Genomic DNA, 22,863 nt, shown 5'->3' with positions numbered 1-22,863 from the left:
ATATGTGTATCTATTACTATAAAAATGTTATTTCATTGACAGTAACTCCATATAATGGAGAGTGATAGCTTCAGTTATCTATGTGCATGAAGAGAATTCTTGAAAAGTGAGTCAAATATTTTTATTAAATTTTTATTTTATTTTATTTTCCCCATCACCATTGATCCCTTCTATGCTCTCTTCCACCTCCACGCCCCGCATCTCCACTGCAATCATCACACCGTCGTCCATGTCCAAGAGATCTCTCTTTTTTTCTTCTCTGCTCAATCCCTCCACCCACTCCCAACACCCTACCCCCAACAGAGCTGTCCGCCTGTCTCTGTCTATGAGTCTGTCTCTATTTTGCTTGGTAGTTCAGTTTGTTCACTAAATTTCACACACAAGTGATATCTCTGACTGGCTTATTTCACTTAGCATAATGTTCTCCAGATCCATCCCTGCTACCACAAAGGGTAGAGTTTTCCTTTTTACAGCAGTGTGGTGTTCCTTTGGGTAAATGTCCCACAGCTGTTTTACCCACTCATCTACTTCAGCTGCTTCCAAATCTTGGCTGTGAATAATGCTGCAATGAGCATAGGGGTGCATACAGTATATTCTTTTGAATTCATGTTTCAGATTTCTTCAGATAAATTCCCAGAAGTGGAATGGCTGGGTCATGAGGCAGTTCCACTTTTAATTTTTTCATGTAACTCCATACTGCTTTCCACAGTGAATGCACCAGTCTGCATTCCCACCAACAAACTTTTCAATTATTTTCTAACATAATGCCATCTTTTGTAAGAAATAAAAACGAATGGCTTGAACACTTAGCACTTAAGAATTTATGTTATTATGTCATGGAAAGATGATTTAGTGTTATAGAAAGATGTTCACAATAGTAGATTAACAAAGATGTATCAGTATGATAAAATAGCTTTTTGTTTTAAGATAAAATACACATAACTTAAAATATACCATCTTAACCATTATAAAGTGTGCAATTTTGTGCATTTAGTCCATTCACAGAATAGTGCAACTACCCCCGCTATGTAGCTCTAAGATGTTTTTATCACGTGAAAAGAAAACCCCGTCCCTATTAGCTTACTTCTTCTCATTACCCCTCCTGGCCCCTGACAACCAACAGGGTGCTTTCTTCCTCATTGACTCATCAGTGTTCCTTGTTGTGAATGTACCACCTTTTGTTTATCCATTCACATGGTCATAGATATTTAGATTGTTTCCCAAATATCCAACTCTGGGCAAATGTGAATGGTGCCACTATGAACATCCAAGTGCAAGCTTTTATCTCAAAATCCAATTTCTCTTGTTTCTTTTTTTTTTTTTCTTCCTTTTTTTTTTTTTTTTTTTTTTTTACAAATGAGGATATGTTTCTATTGATTTTTTAGAAAGAGAGAGAGAGAGAGAGAGAGAGAGAGAGAGAGAGAGAAGCATTGATGTGAGAGAGAAATATCAATGGGTTTCTTCCTATTGGCTCCCTGACCAAGGATTGAACCCGAAACTTAGGTATGTGTCCTGACCAGGAATTGAAACCACACGGCTTTTGGAGTCCACTCCAACCAACTGAGCCACCTGGCCGTGGTTCAACACCCATTTTCAATTCTTTTGGGTGTAAACGTGGGCATGGGATTGGTGGATCATATAGTAATTTTAGGTTAAATTTATTGAGGAATCACCAAACTGTTTTCCATAGTGGCTGCATGCATTCCCACTGCAATACATAAGGGTTTTAGTTACTCCACATCTTCACTAACACTTATTTCCCCCTCTTTAGATTCTTTCCATCCTAGTGAATGTGACGGGGATCACGTTGTAGTTTCCATTTGCATTTTCTTATGAATAGTCATGTTGAGCATCCCTTTGAGTTCTTGTTAGCCAATGAAATAGAATTTTTAAACTGAAGATTACATGTAAATGTAATACGTTTAGATGTAAATTAGGGTTTACTTGTATAAGGATTACACATGTATAGATGTAATAAGTACATGTCAGATAATGTTAACAGTGATTATTTTGGCACGGTTGGATTAGTGCTATGAATATCATTTTTATTTCTTACTTTTTCTATTTGTATTTTCTTCTGTGAAAATGTATCATTATGGGAATAAGAAAAAAATATTTTAATTAAGGACAAAAAGGCAAAGAAAAGATGTGATTTTTCAGCTTTGATTATATTAAATATTTGATCATTCCATGTTGCAGTGTTCCTCTCTCTCTCTCTCTCTCTCTCTCTCTCTCTCTCTCTCTTTCTTTCTTTCAGCCAGTAAGCCTATTGGGTCCCAATCTGTGGGCCCTGAAAAGCTCTGACACTTGTTTCCTGGAATCCCCCTCTCCCAACCCCCTCCCCCACCTCCACCCACCAGAGAGGAGCAAGTCCTGGGGTGGCCACTGTCCCAGATGCTGAAGGAGGGCTCGCCCCGCCTCCCTTCCATGTTCCTCTCACTATTGCAGACCCATGAGACCTCCATTTCCCAGAACATCTAGGACAAAATAAAGTCCAGGTCATGCATCTTTGAGGGGGTGCGGGGGAGGGGAAGAGGGGGGAAGAAAAGTGCTTTTTCCAGTTCCTTGCTGCAGACCAGCTTCACATCAAAGACTTGTAATTTCTCAGACATAGCCACAGGTATTTTAAATTTACTGAATTTTCTAATGATAGTTTTCTTTACCAGTAGTTGCCACATTTCCAAAAACTTAAATTTAACTTTTATGACTTTAAAAGAATTCAAATGTTGGAATGTGATGCAAAAAGAGAAGAAAAGGAGGAAGTTAGTCCTCACGAAGGACTGGAGCTTACCAGATAATGACTCCTCGTGTTGTTGTGCTTAATTATTCTATCGCCACAACAGGGCGATCAAGTGGTTATTGTTATACTAGAGGCCCGGTGCACAGATTTGTTCACATTGAAAGGAAAAATTAGAAGATGGCCAGTGGGGCAGGACTAGGAGAGATGAGCCAGATATGCCCTGGAGCCAACCTCCTGCCATCCCTCCCCCAGGGCTCAAAGGGCATCTGCAGAGTGACTAGGGTCCCTCTGGCAGGTGGGGTCCTTTGGCCTGACCTGCGGGGATTGGGCCAAAACCAGCTCTCCGACATCCCCCGAGGGGTCCTGGATTGTGAGAGAGTGGTTCTCAGGTGATGCACCTTGGAATCAGGCTCCCTCCTCTCTGGTTCCAGGTATGTCACCTGAGAACCACAGCTGCCAAGTCACTGCAGCTCAGCAGTTCCTATGTCGAGCATCTGCCCCCTGGTGGTCAGTGCACATCATAACTCCTGGTTGGATGGTCACTTAGGCTTTTATAGAGAGAGATAGTAAAAGAACTGAGGCTTAGAGAGAGAAATGCTGTTCCCCAAGCTAAACAGCTAGTAAACAGCAGACTGGGATTGTGACCGTGGGAGCATAGCTCTGGGGCGTGGTGGGTCCAGGGTCATCAGACCCTGACTGTTCCAGCTACCTACTCCACCTTCATTAAAGAGTCGTCCTGTCCTCATGATCCAAGATGGAGCTCCAGCACCCCATCAATGCTGTATGCAGCAGGAGGAGGAAGGTGGAGGACTGGGTAGAGACAGTGTTCCAGATTTCTCTTAAAGAAGGCTTCCAGAATGACCACATAATCTTTGATTTCTCCATATGGGACAGGACATGGCCATTTAACCAATCCAGCTTCAAGAAAAGCTTTCAGCAATAACCTATACTTCAGCCTGCCTTCCACCTGGCTAAAAACTAGGGATTCCAAGAGGGTGGAAGTGGATATCAGGATACACAATTAGCCATCTCAGACACAGTCCATCCTGTTGACTATCAAAACATGCAGTGTGGCCCTAGCAAGTTTTGCTTAGTGGTTAGAGCTTTGGGCACAGAACAAAGGGTTCGATTCTGGTCAAGAGCACACACCTGGGTTACAGGCTCAATCCCAGCCCTGGTCAAGGCGTCTGAGGAAGGCAACCAACTGATGTGTTTCTTTCATATTGATGTTTCTCTCTGTGTCCCTTATCCTTCCTCCATCCTCTCTAAAAATCAATGGAAAAAAACATCCTCAACAACAAGAAAAACATCCATTGTGTGTCATTCTTCCTATACAAGGAACACACAACATTACCAAGGGAGTCAACTCCATCCACCTGCTCCCTCCATTTGCCTCAAGGTCCAGCATCTTGGGGTGACGTGCAATCCTCTCCCTTAAATCCTGACGTGGGCTTTAGTGGTCTGTAACTCCACACACCTAAAGACAGTTATCACCCCGAAGTAATAACTGGATCCTGACTATTCAGACTCCCAATTGAGACTTCTCTCTTTCTCTATTAATGACAAGCCAGGTTATTTGGATCCGCTTTTTAAAAAACAACTCTTAATGCTGGGTATTTTTTCAATTTCTTAAATGAATAAATGACATGAAAAGATGGTAAAGAAGTATAAAGAAACTGCTAGATGAAAATAGAAACCTAGAGATAAAATGAACATCAATTATACTTTTGTTCTGGAAGCATTTCCCAAGTCAGGAAAATGTGAAATTCTGCTTTGATTATCCGGTAGGGGAAGAAAAATCAAAGTCCAGGATTGCATAAGAAGGGGAAATTGTGAGAAGATTCTCCTCACATAGTGGAGACCTCAAAAAACTACACCTCTTAGGGTGAGAGCAGACAGAAATGAAAGAACCAGCAAGTGCTTTAGTAACCTTGGGCATAAAAATCTTGAACTTCATCCTATATAATAAAAGCCTAATATGTTAAGTGTCCAGTCATCTATTCAACCAATCAAGCATAATATGCTAATGATATGCTAAGGGCACTCAATCGCTCTCTATGACATGCACTGACCACCAGAGGGCAGACGCTCTGACTGGTTAGCTTGCTGCTGGGGTCCGGCCAATTAGGACTGAGCAAGACAGGCCAGACATGCCCTGGAGCCCTCCTGAGGTACCTCCCTGGCTGGCCTGCCTCCCTCCTCCCTCCCTGCCCAGATCTTGCATGATCTTGCACCTGTGGGGTCCCTCAGCCTGGCCTGCGCCCTCTCACAATCTGGGACCCCTCGAGGGATGTCTGAGAGCCAGTCGTGGCCGGATCCCGCAGGCCAGGCTGAGGGACCCGACAAATTTGTGCATCGGGCCTCTCCTTTAAGATAATCCTCAACCAGCAGAGCTCCCAGGATTCTTCTCACAGAAAGCTGCCTTCTCCAAATTCCACCAATATTATTTCGAATATGATAGCCACGATCCAGGAAAAGATAACTAGACACGCAAGAATACTGACCCTATGCTTTAAAACCAGCAGAAACAACGGACAACATAACAGATACGGTTATGGCAATGATCAGGCACAAAGGATAAGGCCATCAGGCTTGTTCTGTTGAAGTAAACAGTGTAACAGAGTGACCCCAGAGACATTGGGAAGGATCCTGAGTGAGAAAGGCCTGGGTATGTTAGGAGGTCAGAACTGAGGTCAGCATGGCCAGTGTGCGTGGTGTCACGTTGGGTCCTCCTGTGTGACTCAGGGCCCCAAATGTGCCCCGTGGATCCGTCCTTCCGCCTGGCTCCTTCCTGCTGAAACACCTCCCGGGGGCTCCCCATTACCCACGCTATCAAGTCCAGGCGTGGGCTCAGGGAGAACCCGCGGTTCGATTGGTGTGGGCCCTGTGGTCTGCTGGAGACACCAGCCCCCTTCACCCAGCCACGCCCCCGCCCTGGGTCCCCGCAGCCTTGGCTCTCAGTGGGGCTGCAGCAGGGGTGGTGACAGCTGGGTTTTCTCCTAGGAATCTGCGAGGGGCGGTGTGCAGGGTTGGGGCGGGTCCGCGCGCAGCGGCTCCACCCGCAGCCACAGGCCGCCCTCCGCGCGCAGGATGAGCTCGGGCTTCCTGCGCGGCGCGGTCTCGTCGCACAGGACGCGGAAGCGCAGCAGCGTGAGCGCCAGCACCACCTTCATCTCGGCCATGGCGAACGTCTGCCCGATGCAGTTCCTGTGGGCGAGGGGGAGGCGGGGTTCAGAGGGTGCCCGGGACCCCACTGCCGCCGTCAGGGATAAAGAAGGGGGCTACAGTGGTCAAGGACAACAGGGGGGTAGGGGCATGAATGGGGAGGGGTGGGGGATGGGGATGGGGGGATGAGGACAAATATGTGATACCTTAATCAATAAAGAAATTTTAAAAAATAATAATGAAATAAATAAAACATTAAAAAAAAAAAGAAGAAGAAGAAGAAGAAGGGGGATGCCCAGGACCAAACCAGAGACGGTCAGAACTGCATCAACACCATTTGTCTACCAACCAGATCTGAAATACCATGGCTGACATGTACACATAAGGAACTGTTTGACATTGAAATGGGGACTCAAAAGAACTGTTGGCCCAGAAAGGAACTCACTACAGACTGATTCATTTGCCTCTCAGCATAACTATTATGGCTTGTCTCAGTTTCGGTCCTTATAAGGGAATTCCTTCTATCACATGATCTAACGCATCTAGGGGAAATAATGAACAACATAAATTGATGAACAGAAACAAACCTGGAGACAGAGAAGCAGCGATCAGACTGTCAGGCCTCAGAGGGAAGGTAGGGGAGGGTGGGGCAAAGGGGAGATATCAACCAAAGAACTTGAGTGCCTGCATATAAGCCTAACCAGAGGATATGGACAAAGGGGTGGGCATACATGGGGAGGGGTTTGAGATGGGAATGGGAGGATGAGGACAATTATGTGACACCATAATCAATAAAGAAATTTAAAAGAAGAAGAAGAAGAAGAAGAAGAAGAAGAAGAAGAAGAAGGAGGAGGAGGAGGAGGAGGAGGAGGAGGAGGAGGAGGAGGAGGAGGAGGAGGAGGAGGAGGAGAAGGAGGAGGAGAAGAAGAAGAAGGAGGAGGAGGAGGAGGAGGAGGAGGAGGAGGAGGAGGAGGAGGAGGAGGAGGAGGAGAAGGAGGAGGAGAAGAAGAAGAAGGAGGAGGAGGAGGAGGAGGAGGAGGAGGAGGAGGAGGAGGAGGAGGAGGAGAGGAAGAGGAGGAGGAGGAGGAAGAGCTCCTGGAAACCCCAGGCAACAGCTGCGGAGCCTCACCATCCTTAGGCCACGCCCCACCCTACCACCCACCCCCACCCTGCCCCAACACTCGCTGGCTCACCTGGGCCCCACTGAGAAGGGAATAAATGCCAGAGGTGACCTCTTCTGGGGTGTTTCAGGGTCGAAGCGGAAGGGGTTGTATACCTGGGGGCGGAGAGGGGCAGGCGTGCTGGATGGGGGTTCTCGGGACACCCAGACATCCCCCAAAAAAGCACGTGGACACAACGGATGGGGCGTGTCTGATGTCCCGGGTCAGGACCCCTCCCCATCACCAGGTCCCAGGATGGAAGGGGGAGGGGCAGCACCTCAGGGTTCGGCCAGACTGACGGGTTGTGATGAACCCCGAAGATGCTGATGACACAGATGTTTCCTATGCGGGGGAGGACGGGGCGGTCAGAAACAAGGTCCCGGCTGGTGGGACTTCCACCCCTCTCCCCCTGTCACGGCCAGCACCTTTGGGGATGACCCTGCCATCGGGAAGCAAGACGTCCTGGGTGCAGCAGCGGGAGATGACGGTGACCGGGGGGTGCAGGCGCAGGCTCTCCTTGATGCACATGGTCAGGAAGGGCAGCTGGGCCAGGTCGTCCCTAAAAACCCACACAGTTATCCACTCCCCGCAAAACCAGGCACCCCAGCCCTCCTGCCCCCCGCCCCCCCATACTCCTCTCCACCACACTCCTAGACCAAAATAAATTCCAGGTGAACCACAGATGTAAGCATCAGAAAGTCGAAATCACAAAAGTTGCTAAAGAAAATGTAGGCTGACCCAGCCGGTGTGGCTCAGTGGTTGAGCCTTGACCTATGAACCAGAAGGTCACGGTTCAATTCCCAGTCAGGGCACATACCGGGGTTGTGGGCTTCATCCCCAGTGTGGGGTGTGCAGGAGGCAGTTGATCTATGATCCTCTCTCATCGTTGATGATTCTCTCTCTCCCTGTCCCTTTCTCTCTCTGAGAAATCAATTTAAAATTTTATTTAAAATAGAATAGCCCTAGCCAGCCCTAGCCAGCTTGGTTCAGTGGATAGAGCCTCAGCCTTTGGACTGAAGGGTCCCAGGTTCGATTTCAGCCAAGGACACATGCCTGGGTTATGGGTTCAATCCCCAGTGGGGAGTGTGCAAGAAGCAGCTGATCAATAATTCTCTCTCATCATTGATGTTTCTGTCTCTTCTCCTTTCTTCTCTGAAATCAATAAAGAAATTTTTTTTTAAAAAAAAGAATAAGAATAATAAAGACAATGTAGGCTGGTATTTTTAGAACCATTTCGAACAAAATACAACATTCATATGGTATTCTTAAAAACATTAGTACATTTGCATAAGAAGCTCTTTATTTTATTTTTTTAAATACAATTTATTGATTTTTTTACAGACAGAAAGAAGATAGGTATAGAGAGTTAGAAACATTGATGAGAGAGAATCATTGATTAGCTGCCTCTTGCACACCCCCCACTGGGGATATGCCTGCAACCAAGGTACATGCCCTTGACCGGAATCAAACCTGGGACCTTTCAGTCAGCAGGCCGACGCTCTATTCACTGAGTCAAACTGGTTTCGGCAAGAAGCTTTTTAAATTATATCATTACCTTAGCACATCTCTCTATGATGGACTTAGAAGATTATTTGTATAATTAAGATCCACTCCACACTCTAAGGTTGGACGACCTACTATGAAAGTGTCCATTCCATCTAAATGAATCAATATATTTCATGCAATCCGATAAAAATCTACTTGTGGTTTTGGGGAACTTGGTTATATCATCCATTTTGAAAGAATTAAAGTTCATTAAGAGAACTCAACCTACCAGATATTAAAATCCATCACAAAAATGCAGTAATAAAAAAATAAATTAAATTTTTTTAAAAACCACCAGTGTGGCATTGTTGCAAGACCAGGAAACGCCCATGGGACAGAACAGAAAGCTCAGAGACCACAAATCAATAAGTGCAAATTTAGCACTTGGTAAAGGAGACCTCACAATTCCCTGGCAATAGATGGATGTTAGATAGAAGGTGCTCAGACAACCAATGATGTGGAAATGAAATGAACCGGATCCTCATCTACTCCCTATATAAGGTGATGAGCATGTTAACCAATTTATTGCACTATTGTGTAATCCTTTATAATAAAAGCCTAATATGCTAAGTGTCTGGTCAACTGGCTGGAGGTTCAACCAATCAAAGAATAGTATGTTTATGATATGCTAAGGTTTACTCAACCACTCGCTATGATGTGCACTGACCACCAGGGGGCAGTCGCTCCACCCTAGCTTGCTGCTAGGACTGAGCAAGAGTCCTATCAGGACTGAGCAAGAGGAACCAGACACACCAAGGAGTCCTTCCCCAGTCCCTCCAGGCTGGCCAACCTCCCCCATCCCTCCCCAGCTGTGCACCGGTGGGGTCTCTTGGGCTGGCCTGGACCCTCTCACAATCCAGGACCCCTCAGAAGATGTTGGAAAGCCAGTTTCAGCCTGATCCCCCAGGCCAGGCTGAGGGACTCTATGGGTGCATGAATTCATGCACTGGGCCTCTAATATACACATAAATCATTGCATTGTACACCTTGAACTTACTAGTACACAGTGTTATATGTCCATTATATCTCCATAAAGCTGAGAGAAAAAGAGATGAAGGCTCATATTCACTGTAAACCATTTTGTACTATTTGAATTTCACCAAGTACATAATCTTTTGATGTTGGGAGAAAAACGTTTCTCCACCTCACAGGACTGCTGTGCTGAGCAAAGCCTTAAAGTTGAGGATACTGCCTCAAAAATGTTTCTCCCGTCCAATATCTCCTTTCCAACCCTCAGCCCTTGGCCTAGAATCTCCCCCAGGGCCTGGCTCGTCCCCTTCAGTTTGCCTCTGTAGCTGCAGAGAGATATTTCTAAGGCCCACATCTGGCCTGTCTCTCCACTGCTCAAACATCTCCCATGGCTCCCCATTGCCCTATGTTAGTCATGGTTCGCCCTTCAGGAAAGAGTCTGTTTTACAACTAGCTGACAGCCTCAAGCTATAGGTCTCTGAGCCCTGCTGCAGCATTCACACCAAGGCCACACTTACCTGGGCAGCCCCTAGCCAATGACTGAGCAGGTGGCTACCGCTGCCTGACCAATGAGACTCTAATAGTAGCATCCCTGCCCACTTTTACCTTTTATCCAATACTTGAGGCCCGGTCAGAAATTCGTGCGGGGAGGAGATTGTCCCTCAGGGATGTCCAACTGCCCATTTAGGCCCAATCCCACCTAAATGGGCAGTGGGACATCCCTCACAATCCAGGACTGCTGGCTCCCAACTGCTCACCTGCCTGCCTTCCTGATTGCCCCTAACCGCTTCTGCCTGCAAGCCTGATCACCCCCTAACCACTCCTATGCCAACCTGATTGATGTCTAACTGCTCCCCTGCCATCCTGTTTGCCCCCAACTTCCCTCCTCTGCCAGTCTGGTCACCCCTAACTGCCCTCCCCTGCAGGGTTGATCACCTCAAACTGCTCTCCACTGCAGGCCTGGTCCCCCACACACACACACAACTGTCCTCTCTTGCAGGCCTGGTCCCTCTCAACTGCCCTCCCCTGCTGGCCATCTTGTGGTGGCCATCTTGTGTCCACATGGGGACAGGATCTTTGACCACATGGAGGCAGCCATCTTGTGTGTTGGAGTGATGGTCAATCTGCATATTACTCTTTTATTAAATAGGATTGACTTCCCAAAGAATTGAAGTAACACTCCATTGGTCACCCTTAACATAGTTTCCAAAGCACTCCAAGGAGGGCTCCCATTACCAGGGCAGCCCCATCAGGAGTCCCTCTATGTCAGAAGGATCCAGCCACCTCCACCTGTCCCCACCCTCCAACCCCCAACCAATATGCCAGGCTCACTCCTGCTTGCTTCTGCCTGGCCTTTCCACAAGCTGTCCCCCTGGCCAGGAGCACTGTTCACTCGGTGTGGTGAATTCATATCTCCCAGCCCCAGCCTTGTCCAGGCAGGACTCGGGTGGGACCAGACACTGAGTTGGGAAGGGACAGGCGGTGTGGGCGTATTTGCTGAATGAAAACATGGGTAATTTTTTCCCCTAAAGATTTCTTGGGAATCCCTGGAATAGATGATTAAGTGAGGGGTTCAAAAAGAAAGAGCAAAAATTAAGGGGAGTTGAGGTCTTTGGGGGGGAAATTGCAACTTCAGGCAGAAATGCAAGGGAAGGAAGGAGACCTTCATTTACTGAACACCTCTGGGTGCCATGTTTTCCACACTGCTGCAATTCTCCAAGCAGCCCTGTAGTGGGAGACACACACACACACACACACACACACACACACACACACACACATTAGAGGCGAAAAGCAGCCTTCAGAAAAGGAAACTGATTTTATTGAAGTCACCTAGCAAGTTTGTGGGGCAATAAATGTGGACACACTCAGATCTTTCTGTCCCAAAAGCCTGTAACTTGTTTCCCTGCTATCCAGGCTGGGTACCAGACCCTGCCTCTGGCCTCTGCTTCCGTTCCCACTAAATGGGAGGACACAGTGGTGACAGAATCTGCAAAAAGATCTTCCCTCTCCCCCACTTTGGGGGCAGAGCCCGTCAGAGGAGCACCCGGAAGGACCCGCACTCACCATTCGATCTCTGGAGGCTCACGGTTGCCCAGCAGCTGTTGCACCTCCTGCCGGCAGCGCTCCTGGTATTCCGGGTGCCTCGCGAGGTTGTACAGGACCCAGGAGAGGCCACTGGCGGTGGTGTCATGGCCTGGGAGGCGGTCAGACGGGCTGGGGTCTCTGGGCTACCGCAGCGCCAGAGGGTGGGCCGTGCCCTCATAGTAAGGCCCTCAGGGAGGGTGGGGAGGATCGGGCAGGGTGGGGTGAATCAGGACCCACCTGCCAGGTCCCTGGGATAGAGAGACCCCTCCCCCACTGGAATCCCACACCAGGACCCTTACCCTCAAACATGAAGGTGTCAGCCTCAGCTCGGATGTCCTCATCTGACAGCCCCTTCCCGTTTTCATCCTTGAGAAAGGACAAGATGCCTCAAGTCACACAGGCCCTGAGGATGTGTGTCTAACCTGAAATAGCCCCCGGAGGTCCATCGTCCACACAGGGTCCTCCCCTCTTCATCTCCAGAGCACACCCCACACGTGTTCTCTCTCTGGCCTCCTGCCTCCTGTGTTCTCCTTCCAGACAGCCTTCTACCGTCGTGTTTACAGCTTCTCTCTGACCCCCTCCTCCCCCTCCTCAAGCACCCTCCGTGGCTCCCCGGTGCCCTCTGCTTCAAGTCCGAGCTCTCCCGTCTGACATTTGAAGTCAATGTCCGTTCTACCTCTTGAATTCGGACCCCAGAGAAGCCCACCTTGGCCAGCAGGAGCACATCAATGAAGTCCAGAGTCCTGGCCTTGGCCTTGGCTTTGAGAAAGGCGTGGGAACCCTGTCTTGTGAGGATGCGCCGCCGCTCCCGGATGACGGCGTCTGTGAACTTGTGCACCAGGCGGCAGGCCCGGCGGAAGCGCCACCCGTCGGGGGTGAGGTAGTACAGGAAGTCCAGGTGCAAGAATATCTGCTGGGCCCGCTTTGTCACCAGGGCACTGAGCTCCAAGATGGCAGCAATATATTCGCTGGGCCTCCTGCAGGACCGGGCCAGAAAAAGCAGCTCCTAACACACATGAAACCCTGGGAGGCCCTCCCAAGCCAGAACCCAAGACCACGTCCACTCCAGAAAAGGATGTCTTCCAAACATGCTTCTGTCTCTGTGAGCCGCTACGTGTCCTAGACCCCAAGGCAAAGCTTAGGAATCACGCTCATCTCCTCTCTTCCGATCTCACCCCTGCTAAGCCCTCTCACTTCACTTCTCCTCACTGTTTCACCCACGCTGCTCATTCCAGATTCATGGCCTTTAGCGAACGGGTCTATCTACCTGAAGGGATGGCTCTTTCTCATTTCCCTCCCCCTTGTCCTTCGATGTCCAGCCCTGACCCACCCCCTCCAGGAAGGCCCTTAGGATTGCCCTGCTCAGAATCCCCCTCCATCTACCCCCTTGGGCCCTTGGTGCATGCTCCCAGGCTCTGGGGAGAGACTCACTCCTGGCAATTGCTGTCAAAACTGAAGACACATTTCTGCAGACTGTCCAGGGTCATGAGGCTGATGTGCTCAAACATGTCCAAGCGGGTGCTGCCCTCTGAGGCCAGGCGCTTCCACTTGGCCTGGACAGAGAAAGGGATATAGCTGGGGCTCCCCTGAGCCCTTCTCCAACCCCAACCACCTGGACGGAGCCCTCAGACCCTGCCTGTTGGTCCTCTGCCCCAGGCACCCATCCCCGGGGAGGACCAGACTTGAGTAGGAGTGACCCATGGGATGGGAGTCAGGATACTTGGGTTTAAGATCATTGTCCTGCCCTGGCTGGTTTGGCTCAGTGAATGGAGCATCAGCTTGGGGACTAGGGGGATCCCAGGTTTGATTCCAGTCAAGGGCACATGCCCGGGTTGTGGGCTCAGTCCCCAGTGTGAGGCGTGCAGGAGGCAGCCGATGGATGATTCTCTTTCATTATTGATGTTTCTCTCTCTCCTTTTCCCTTCCTCTCTGAAATCAATAAAAATATATATATTTTTTTTTAAATATCATTGTCCTTCTCTAGGTTCCAACTGTCAAATCTTCAGTAAGCTTAAGAGAACCTGTTTTTGTGTCAGACAGACCAGCTTAATATTCTTTTTTTTAAATATTTTTTTATTGATTTCAGAGAGGAAGGGAGAGAGAGATAGAAGCATCAATGTTGAAAGAGAATCACTGATCAGCTGCCTCCTGCACACCCCACACTGGGGATCAAGCCCACAACCTAGGCATGTTCCCTGACTGGGAATCGAATTGGGACCTCCTGGTTAATAGGTTGATGCTCAATCACTGACTCAGTCAGGCTAAATTAAAATTCTTGATTCACCACTCATAGCTCACTTATTAGCTTTGTGAATTTGGGCAACTCCCTAATTTCTCTGACCTTCTGTTCCATCACCTGTAAAGTGGTCATAATAATTATCTCTACCTCGCATGGTTGTTAAAATTAAATTATACAACATATGCAATGGAATTGGCTCATCATTTTTTTGTATTCAGTAAGTGTGAAGTAACCGTTAGCTATCATTATCATCTTCATCATTATCACAGAGGCAAGTGACTGCAAAAAAAAGTTTCCAATTCTTTGTCCCTCCCTATCTCTTCATCCTTTGCAATGAGACACTGCAGTTCTTCCATTAGGAGGGAGAACCTCTGGAATCTGAGCTGGATGTGGGACTTGCTTCAGCCAATAGAAGAAGATGGAAATGATGATGTGCTGATTCTAAAACTAGGCTTCAAGTACTACATGTTTCTGCTTGTTCTCTTGGAATGTAGTCCCTAGTCAGCTAGCCTACTAGAAAATGAAAGGCAAATGCCATCCTAGACCAGCCAACAGCAAGCTAAGCCCCAAACATGTGACAGAGCTGAGCCTGGACCAGCAGAGCTGTCTACTGAACCCAGCCATGACCACAGACACTGGGCAGTTCCAGCTAAGACAAGAGGAACTACTCAACTGACCCATCACCGCATGAGCAATAACAAATATTTTTTTTCAAATCCATAAGTTTTAAGATGTTATGAAATGAAAAAAAAAGCCACTATTCAGTCTTTATCGTTACCATTTTGAATTTAGAGTGTTTCAGTGAGCAGACTGGATACTAAAGCCTTTCTGAGCACTAGTGCCAGGAATATGATTTCATTACATCATCTTGACCCCCAATACAGCAGGGACATCAGACCATACATGCCTGAGGCCACTCCTCCTTTTCCAAGGCTCCACCTGGGTCCCTGGGTTTAAGAACTCACGTGCATGATGTCTGTGCTCTTGTTGAAGATCTTCATGTAGGGCTTCAAGATTTCAAAGTGGAAGGCGGGGGTCAGCAGGCGGCGGTGGTGGCTCCACTTGTCACCAGCACTCAGCAGAAGCCCATCCCCTGGCAGAGGCAGCCACGGGGAGTGGGCAAGGTAGGACCTTCTCCTGGTCCCCCAAGGGTGTCCCCAACCTGCTCCACCCTCAGTTACTCACCCAGCCAGGGCTTCATGAAGCTATAGAATACCATGTCCTTGGGTGCGACGGCAGCTGACATGAATGAGATCCATCAGGAGCAATGGAAGGGGGAGGAGAGGGACTTTGAGTAAGGGAGGAGGCTAAGAACCAGAGGTCTGCATTCCCCCTCCAAACCCATCATGGCAGGAATGGGACAAAGGCAGAGGAAATAGTGAGGAGTGGGGAGCCACAGGAGGACCAGATCAGGCTGCAACACAGATCAGAGTAAAGGCAGAGCCCAAAGACACAGTCCTACATGCTTAGACTCACCATAACATGACACAACATGCTTCAACACACCTTAACATGGATCCAACATGTTCTACATACCCTAGCACAGTCCAGAACTCTACAAAATACCTTTACAGTGACCTAGGACACCCTTTCTGTCCCCAGCACTCTCTGACATCTCTTAGGACATCTGACACAGCTCAACCATGTTTTAACATATCCTGACATGACTCCAACATGGATGCCATGCCCTGACATAATACAGCATGCTCTGACACGGATCCAAAGACAATCTGACATGACCTCAGTATGTCCCACAAACAGGCCCCAGTTAGGACTTAAATGTGGTCCCATTAATGTCTCAGACATGACTCAGGTATGACCCAGACTTTCTCAGTATTCTCCTCTATCTTACACACAACATTAAGTGCTAAGTCAGGCGTTCCTCTGTTCTTAAAGGGACAAGAGGGTGCTGCCCCTCCCAGACACTGAGCTCCACTCACCACGAAGAACTGCCACTACTCCCTCCAGACCAGCCCCCCAAGACCAACCAGACACAGCTCACCAACCTGGGGTCTGGTGGATCTTCCCCTACAATAGTCTGGCCATTGGTCCTCTCATCCCAAATCACCTTCTAGCTTAGGATTCCTCCCATCAGAGGCAGCTAGGGCAGCTGAAAACATACAGGGCTAAGAGGAAAACTTCAGCATGCTCTGTGGTCTTGAGAAGTCACTATGCCTCTGCGAGCCTGATTCCTCACCCAGGAAATGCCCACCTATCAAGGTTGCTGGTGGATGGACATCTGGTACTTACCTGTCCAGTGTCCATCCCCTTCTCCTGGAACCAGGACCCCATCCCTCCTCCACTCTCAATCCAAGTAATTAGGAGGGCAGCCATGCCAACCCATCCTCCACTCCAGAGCTAAGCATATGTCTCTGAGCCTTAGCAACCAAGTCACAGTGATTAGATGAGGGACTGGTCCCTGGAACCCAAGCCAGGCCAATTTAAAGAACCCTGCAAACTTTCCTGGGAATGAGCTCACTTCTCCAGGCCAGTTGAGCTATAACACAGAAGAACACAGAACTATGAGATGAAGACAGATTTCCAATGGCATTGTTTGAAGACCTGGATCCAGCCATACCTGAAGACAACTCTCGCTGAGCTTTCCAGTCAATAGTTCTGCTTTCTTTACTCAGACCTACAATGTTGAGTTTCTGCCACTCAAGCCTGAAAGAGACTGTCAACTAGAGAGAGTCAGGGACCTTTCCAGAGTCACCCAACAGATTAGTGTCACAGTCATGGACTCTGTCAACATTGCCCATTCTCCTGCTCAACCTGGCCTGTCAAGGGTGGGAAGGGGTGGGAAAGGCTGGGAGCAGAGGCAAGGGAGAGGCTAGGGTTGGGGGCTCCTGGGAGAGATACCTGGGGCCTGGAGCAGGGGGGCCACATACTTAGGGTGAACTAGCCGCAGGATAGGGTAGAAAGGCCCCATCCACCAGAGGTGGATGTCACGGAAATGGTGGCCCAGCTCCTCGATCAGCCGCAAGCCCTCCTCATTGCTCTTCACCTGGGAATGGATGGGGATGAGGCAAGGCCTGACAGGGGGCCTCAGATGCAACAACTTCCCACTGTACCCCCTACTTACCATATCCTACTAACTCCTTAACTCCTTCTGCCTGGATTATTGGTCTACACCCATCTCTACCTCACTAAGTCAGCTTCTCTTTGTTGGTCTCAGATCTTTTTGTGTGTCTGTCTACCTATATGCCTCTCCCTGTCCCCTCATTCTCTTTATCTCTCAGTTTCTTTAGGAGATAGATAGATAGATAGATAGATAGATAGATAGATAGATAGATAGATGAGATAAATAGAAGATATATGATAGATAGATGGTAGATGACAGAGAGAGAGAGAGAGAGAGAGAGAGAGAGAGAGAGAGAGAGAGAGAGAGGGAGAGAGAGAGAGAGAGAGAGAGGGAGAGAGAGATGATAAATAGATAGGAAGGAATAGCCCACTCAAAAGCCTGGAAGTGAGAGAGCCAGCACCTGGCTCTGAGCAGCAAGAGGGAATTCCGGGCAGCTAGAGTGAAATGGGTGAGAAACAGAGAAAAGGTGGAACAGAGAGCAGATCAAGCAGGGCACCAAGAGTGGGTAGAGGCAGGGAATTGGTTCTGAGGGGACTGGGGGGCCATGCATGATATGGAGATGAGGAGAAACAGATGGGGAATTGGAGAAATAGGCAGAGAAATAAAAGCAAAGAAACAGAGGAAGATGCTCTAACCAGTTTGGCTCAGTGGACAGAGCAACAGCCTGCAGACTGAAGGGTCCCAAGTTCAATTCTGGTAAAGGGCATATGCTGAGGCTACAGGCTTGGTCCACAGTGGGGGGCATGCAGGAAGCAGCCAATCAGTGATTCTCTCTCATTATTGATGTTTCTATCTCTCTTTCCTTCTCCGTTCCTCTCTGAAATCAATAAAATAAATGTTAAAAATAAAAAAAAGAAAGAGAGAAAGAGTGAGAGAGAGACAGAGAGAGGAACACACAGAGATACAGGTAAACAGAGGGAGTAAAAGAAATAAGTACAAACACAGATGCAGGTACATCTATCTTCTATTTGTATATATGTGTACATGCATATAGGTATGTATTTATCTATATCCATCCATCTATCTATCCATCATCTATCTGTCTATCATCTATCTCTACATAACTATCAATCTATTTTCTACCTATATAATCTATATATCTATCAGTCTATCAATCAATTTATCTATCATCTATCATCTTTCTATCCATAATCTATCATCTATCTATTCATCCATCTACCATTTACCCATCCATCATCTAGTCACCAATATATCTATATATCCATCCATCCATCATCTAGTTATCTATCCATCCATCCATCATCTTTTGTCTGTCTATTATCTATCTATATTTATCTATCCACCCATCATCTCTCATAGTATGTCCTGTTTATCTATCTCTCCAGAAGCTATGGACACGCCCATTAATTATATCATTTACAAATGAGAAACTGAAGCCATGTCCCCCAAAATGGGAAGGAGGGCAGATCACCTCCTGGTGAGGTGACCTCTCCAGTCCCTCTGAATGGAATGCCCCATCAGAGCCGAACAAGTGCCCAGGGCTCCAGGTAGGTGAAATAAGTTGTTTTCACTGTGGACCTGCTCTCCAAGGACTTGAGGAGGCACTTGATAAGATCGCTCCGGAGAGGAAGCGTGACTCCACTCACCAGCTGAGGGACTGGAAGAGGGCAGAGTGCCCAAGGCCATCCTCCACATCCCAGCCCTTGGAGGGGGAGTCAGAACTGCGGAAACTGTATAACATGCCCACTGCCTCCAGGGCTCCCTAAGATCATTCTAAGACCCAGAATCTTCATGGTGAGCTTGGGACCTTCTGTTCCTTGATGAGCTTAGGACATCCTGTTCTGTGATAAGCTGGGAGGAAGAGGGGAGGAGAGGAGTTGGTCGCACATCCCTTCAGCCTTGGACAACCAAGAAAGGTGATTGCAAGTTCATCCAGGCCTAGCACATGGCCTCCACCGTGACATCATCAAATATTTATTAGCTGCCTACTGTATATCAGTTCCTGGCATGGGCACTACAGATCTTGTGTCTACCCCCAGTTACACTATCTAATGAGGAAGAGGAATGGGAAACAAATAATTGGACCATTAACTGTTTACGTGTGAGCAAGGCCAAGTCAGAAGTCAAGGTCAGGGGGTCAAGGACGGTTTCTAGAAGGAAGTTACATTTGAGCTGAAAATGGGAGGAATTGACCAGGCAACCCCAAGAAAAGTCCTTCCATCCAAAGAGCAGCATGAGCAAAGGCCCTGGAGTAGGAATGGCTAGGCTCATTGAGGAGCTAATGCAGGAGCTCTGGGTGTCTGCAGAGTGTGGGAGGGACTGGTGAAGGCAGGCAACATTTATTCTTTATCTTCAGAGTGATAGGCAGTCATCAGTTTTTAGCCAAGAAAAGTCATGATCTAAACTCAATTTCAGAAAAGTCTCTTCAAGGTTAAAGAGAGAGAAATGATGACAGGAAACAAAGGAGATCAGAGAGGGAGCAGGGTGAGGCTTCCAGATAAGGAGGATGGTGGATGGAGCCAGGGGTGGCAGGAGGATTCAGACAGGGGCAAACTGAGGAAAGGCAGTGGGGGCACCACAGCCAGGTGTGATGAAGGGCCAGATGTGTAGGTGAGAGAAGAGAGGGGCCAGGGGGCCCTAAAGTATGGATGTGGATAACTGAATGATGAACTACACCCATGGTGGGGATTAGGATTGGGGATGGAGCCGTGATTTCAACTACAACGTGGTGACATGAGGTCTTTATGAGACATCTCCACCATATGAGGAGGGGAGGAAGGGGCTGGGCATAGAGCCTCCAACTCAGGAGAAATGTGAACTTGGAACTTACTTATGATGGTCTCCTCAAGATGTGAAGCCCTTAGTAAGGAGGTAGCCTTGGGAGAGGAGGGTTAGGACTCTGGGTGAATCCCCATATGGAAAGGTAGGATGAAGGAAGAGCTGGGACTGGAGATAGAGGAATCACATGGAGGTAAGGACTCGGGCAGGGACTTGTGCTAGAACCAAGAGAAAAGGGAATTTGCAATGTGACAGAGCAGTCAGCAAGGTCAGAGTTGCTTGGAGGTGGATGAGAAAGGATTTAGGGGCCTGAAGTTCCTATTCATCTCAGAGGAGCCTGGTCAGAGTGGACCAGACTACAGCAGGTGAGGTTCCAGTGGGGAAATGGAGGAAAGGAGGCAAGACAAGCCTTTGTCCAGGAGGAGACCGAAGAGCACGCAGACGGGAGGTTCCGTGCAGGTTGGATCGCACTGGAATGAGTGGGGGTTCAGCGGACACCCTTTTGTCCAGTTTCACGACCTCCTCTAGCATCATCGTTGGGAAAGATTGGAGGGTGTGGGGATTGAGCTCAAGCAAGCAGAGGTTTTCCAGAGCCAGGATGGCAACTTCAATTGGCTAGAGACTGCTGCCCACATGCAGAGGATGGAACTGAAGCTAAACATGTCCAAGGAAGTAGGGTCCGAAGGAAGCTGTTGGGCCGGGACGTAGAAGGGACATTCTGGTGGCCTCAAAGATGGAGTGGAAGAAAGAAGCTGGAAGGAAGAGGGGGTTCTGGTCAGAGGATGCAATACTCCGACCAGTGGCTTTGGAGGTAGTGCCTTCACCAGTGACGACAGAGTCCAAAGTGTGACTGTGGCAATAGGGGGTGGATGCAGCCTGGACAAAGGGCCTCCTGGGAAAAGGCTAGGAATGGGGAAGGGGGCCGAGAGCCCCATCCCAGGAAGTTGGCCATAAGGGCAAAGGCCACACACAGGGACTCCTTGGACAATGGGGCCCATTGATATACCTGGGGAGTGGGAGCCAAGATAAGCAAAGAGCCTGAGGAAGGAGAGGAGGAGAGACTGCCCACATCTTTTTTCATGCCCAGCTGTGCTCCTGGGGGGAGGGGGGAGAGGGCAGAGGTCATAGTTAATTCCTTTGGGGAAGCAGCGGTCAAGAGAGGAGCAGACACAGGCCTGAGGCCGACAGAGATGAGCCAGGCAGTGAGGGGACCTGGAGGGGGCCCCAGGTGCAGCAGTGGAGACTGTGGGACACCAGGAGGCCTGGCTCTGTGCAGTGCACCCTGGGCAACCCTCAGAGGAGCACTGATGGGGACAGACAAGCAGAAGGGGGTTTGGGGTGAGGAAGGGTAACAAAAGGAAAGCTTTGGGGACATGGAGTGCACTGAGGAGAGCAATGAGCCTGGTGATGAAGTGAGGGAAGAGGGCTCCCTCACTTCTCTGCTGTCCTAGACCCCAGCCCAACTTCTGAGCCCCATGTCCAACCCTTCGGGGAGTCCACCTGAAACGGTAGAATAAAATGTTCCCCAAAATTGCAAGCCCTACCAGATCCTTGACAGTTATCACTAGATAATTATGAAGCAATGGTCTGGGAACTACCCAGACTTCTTTTAGTTTCTTTTTCAGCTCTAAAGCTAAGCTACCAACCATAGGGACAAACTCAATCCCCAGTTGGAAAGTCCCTTCCTACATCCCATAATAAGTGCTGCACAATCCCAGAATGCTCCACTTCACTGACATATACCTGGGTATCAGTGTTTCTTCAGAAGAGGAAAAGCCTGCTAACCTACTCCCTGATTGGTTGACCCAGGAATTTCTGGGTTCTCAAGTCCTAAAGCCCCTAAGCCCCACATTTGGGGTGCAGAACCTGGGACCTTATCTCTGTGTTCTCTTCCTCCCCCAGTAAATCTGCCTTTGCTTTTACGAGTGTCCCTGATCTAAATTCTTTTGTATCTGAAGACAAGAACCCAAACTCATAGGTAACACATCTACCCAGATACCCGAGCCTTGCCCTAATGCCCACACTCACCATGCCCATGTGACCCCAAAACCAGTTCCGCTTTGGGGGCTGCGGGAAACATCGGAGGCGATGAGAGTTGTCATAGATAGTGTAGATCCAGGCCAGGAAGCGGGCCAGGAGCCAAGAGGCTCCCAGCAGCAGCAGGAGTAGCCACGGGGAGGTTGCCAGCGGCCCCAGTCCCAGCCAGGACAGGCTCAGCTGCAGCATCCTGCAGGGCAGGCAGAGGGTGAGCTCCTGAGGCCTAGGACGGGGACCAGACCATAATGAGGAAGCTCAGGGGCAGAGACCCGCCTACAGAGGGAAGCTCAGGGGCAGAGACCCGCCTACAGAGAGAAAGGGGCAGATGACAGGGCATGGGCCTCAGAAGGGAAGGGAGAGCCAGGGAAATTCAGAGGGAGAGGGAAAGAGAGGCAGATAGAGAGAGAGAGACAGAGAGGGAGAGAGACAGGGACACGGAGAGAAGGGGAAGGGAGAAAGAGAAAGACTAATGAAGAAACGCCCAACAAGAATTAGCCTGTGGGAGGTTGCCAGCGGCGGCTCCAGTTACAAGGAAACCACCATCCCCGGCCAGCTTGCTCCCAGGAGCTGCAATTGCAGAGACCAGCGGCCCTCCCCACCCCAGGCCAAGGCTCTCAGGCCAGTCAGCCTCTGCCTAGTACCTTCTGCAGGAGCACTTAGTCCTACTTGATCTCCTCACCCTCCTCCTAGAAGGACTTTGTTCCTGGCCGACCTCTGAACTCTGGGAGGCTGGGCTTGGCTGAGTCGGCCAATGCCTGTGGGCCTAGCTGTTTCCTCCCCGATGGCAGTCACCCAAAACGTGAAGCCAGAGCCCGCTGGGTCCAGAGAGAAACCAGCTCAATGCCACCGGGGGTGACCTGTGGGGTGAGGGGCAGGTTTGGGTGTAGACAAAGGGGACTCTCAGCCCCCCACGTTTACTTCCTCTTCTACCCTTCCAAGTCTAGGATTCAGCAGCTAAAACTTGAACTTGATTGCTTAGTTGCCAGGCAAGTCTTGTCCTGAACATCTCCCTGGCTCCTCCGGGGCACGCAGACCTACTTCCAAGAAAGAGGAACAAAGAAACCGCCTGCCTGGGGACTCGCCCATCAGATTCCGGGGT

General features: G+C 49.0%; 1 protein-coding gene across 6 annotated transcripts; it reads right to left on the bottom strand.

Moving 5' to 3' along the window:
• Window positions 1–811: 811 nt before the first annotated feature.
• Window positions 812–22,487, bottom strand: LOC311623620 (cytochrome P450 4F3-like). Of its 6 annotated transcripts, none has more exons than XM_084885963.1 (13): window positions 22,406–22,473; window positions 21,756–21,954; window positions 16,766–16,910; window positions 15,092–15,145; window positions 14,872–14,999; window positions 13,099–13,220; window positions 12,374–12,644; window positions 11,967–12,033; window positions 11,647–11,776; window positions 7,491–7,624; window positions 7,343–7,407; window positions 7,099–7,181; window positions 812–5,947 (listed from the first exon to the last, which is right to left on the bottom strand). In XM_084885963.1, exons 2-13 carry the CDS (start codon window positions 21,951–21,953, stop codon window positions 5,740–5,742), a joined length of 1,605 nt encoding a protein of 534 aa, XP_084742089.1. In that variant the 5' UTR covers window position 21,954; window positions 22,406–22,473; the 3' UTR covers window positions 812–5,739. The 6 variants fall into 6 exon arrangements, with proteins under 6 accessions (XP_084742089.1, XP_084742085.1, XP_084742087.1 ...); XM_084885959.1 differs by having other exon boundaries at window positions 21,756–21,987; window positions 22,406–22,445; XM_084885961.1 differs by lacking the exon at window positions 16,766–16,910 and having other exon boundaries at window positions 22,406–22,487.
• Window positions 22,488–22,863: the final 376 nt, after the last annotated feature.

This window comes from Pipistrellus hanaki (assembly GCF_964339955.1).
Source record: "Pipistrellus hanaki genome assembly, chromosome: 5".
NCBI classification, from domain to species: Eukaryota; Metazoa; Chordata; class Mammalia; order Chiroptera; family Vespertilionidae; genus Pipistrellus; species Pipistrellus hanaki.
Note: the sequence above shows the minus strand (reverse complement) of the source record. Positions and strands in the feature narration are given on the sequence as shown.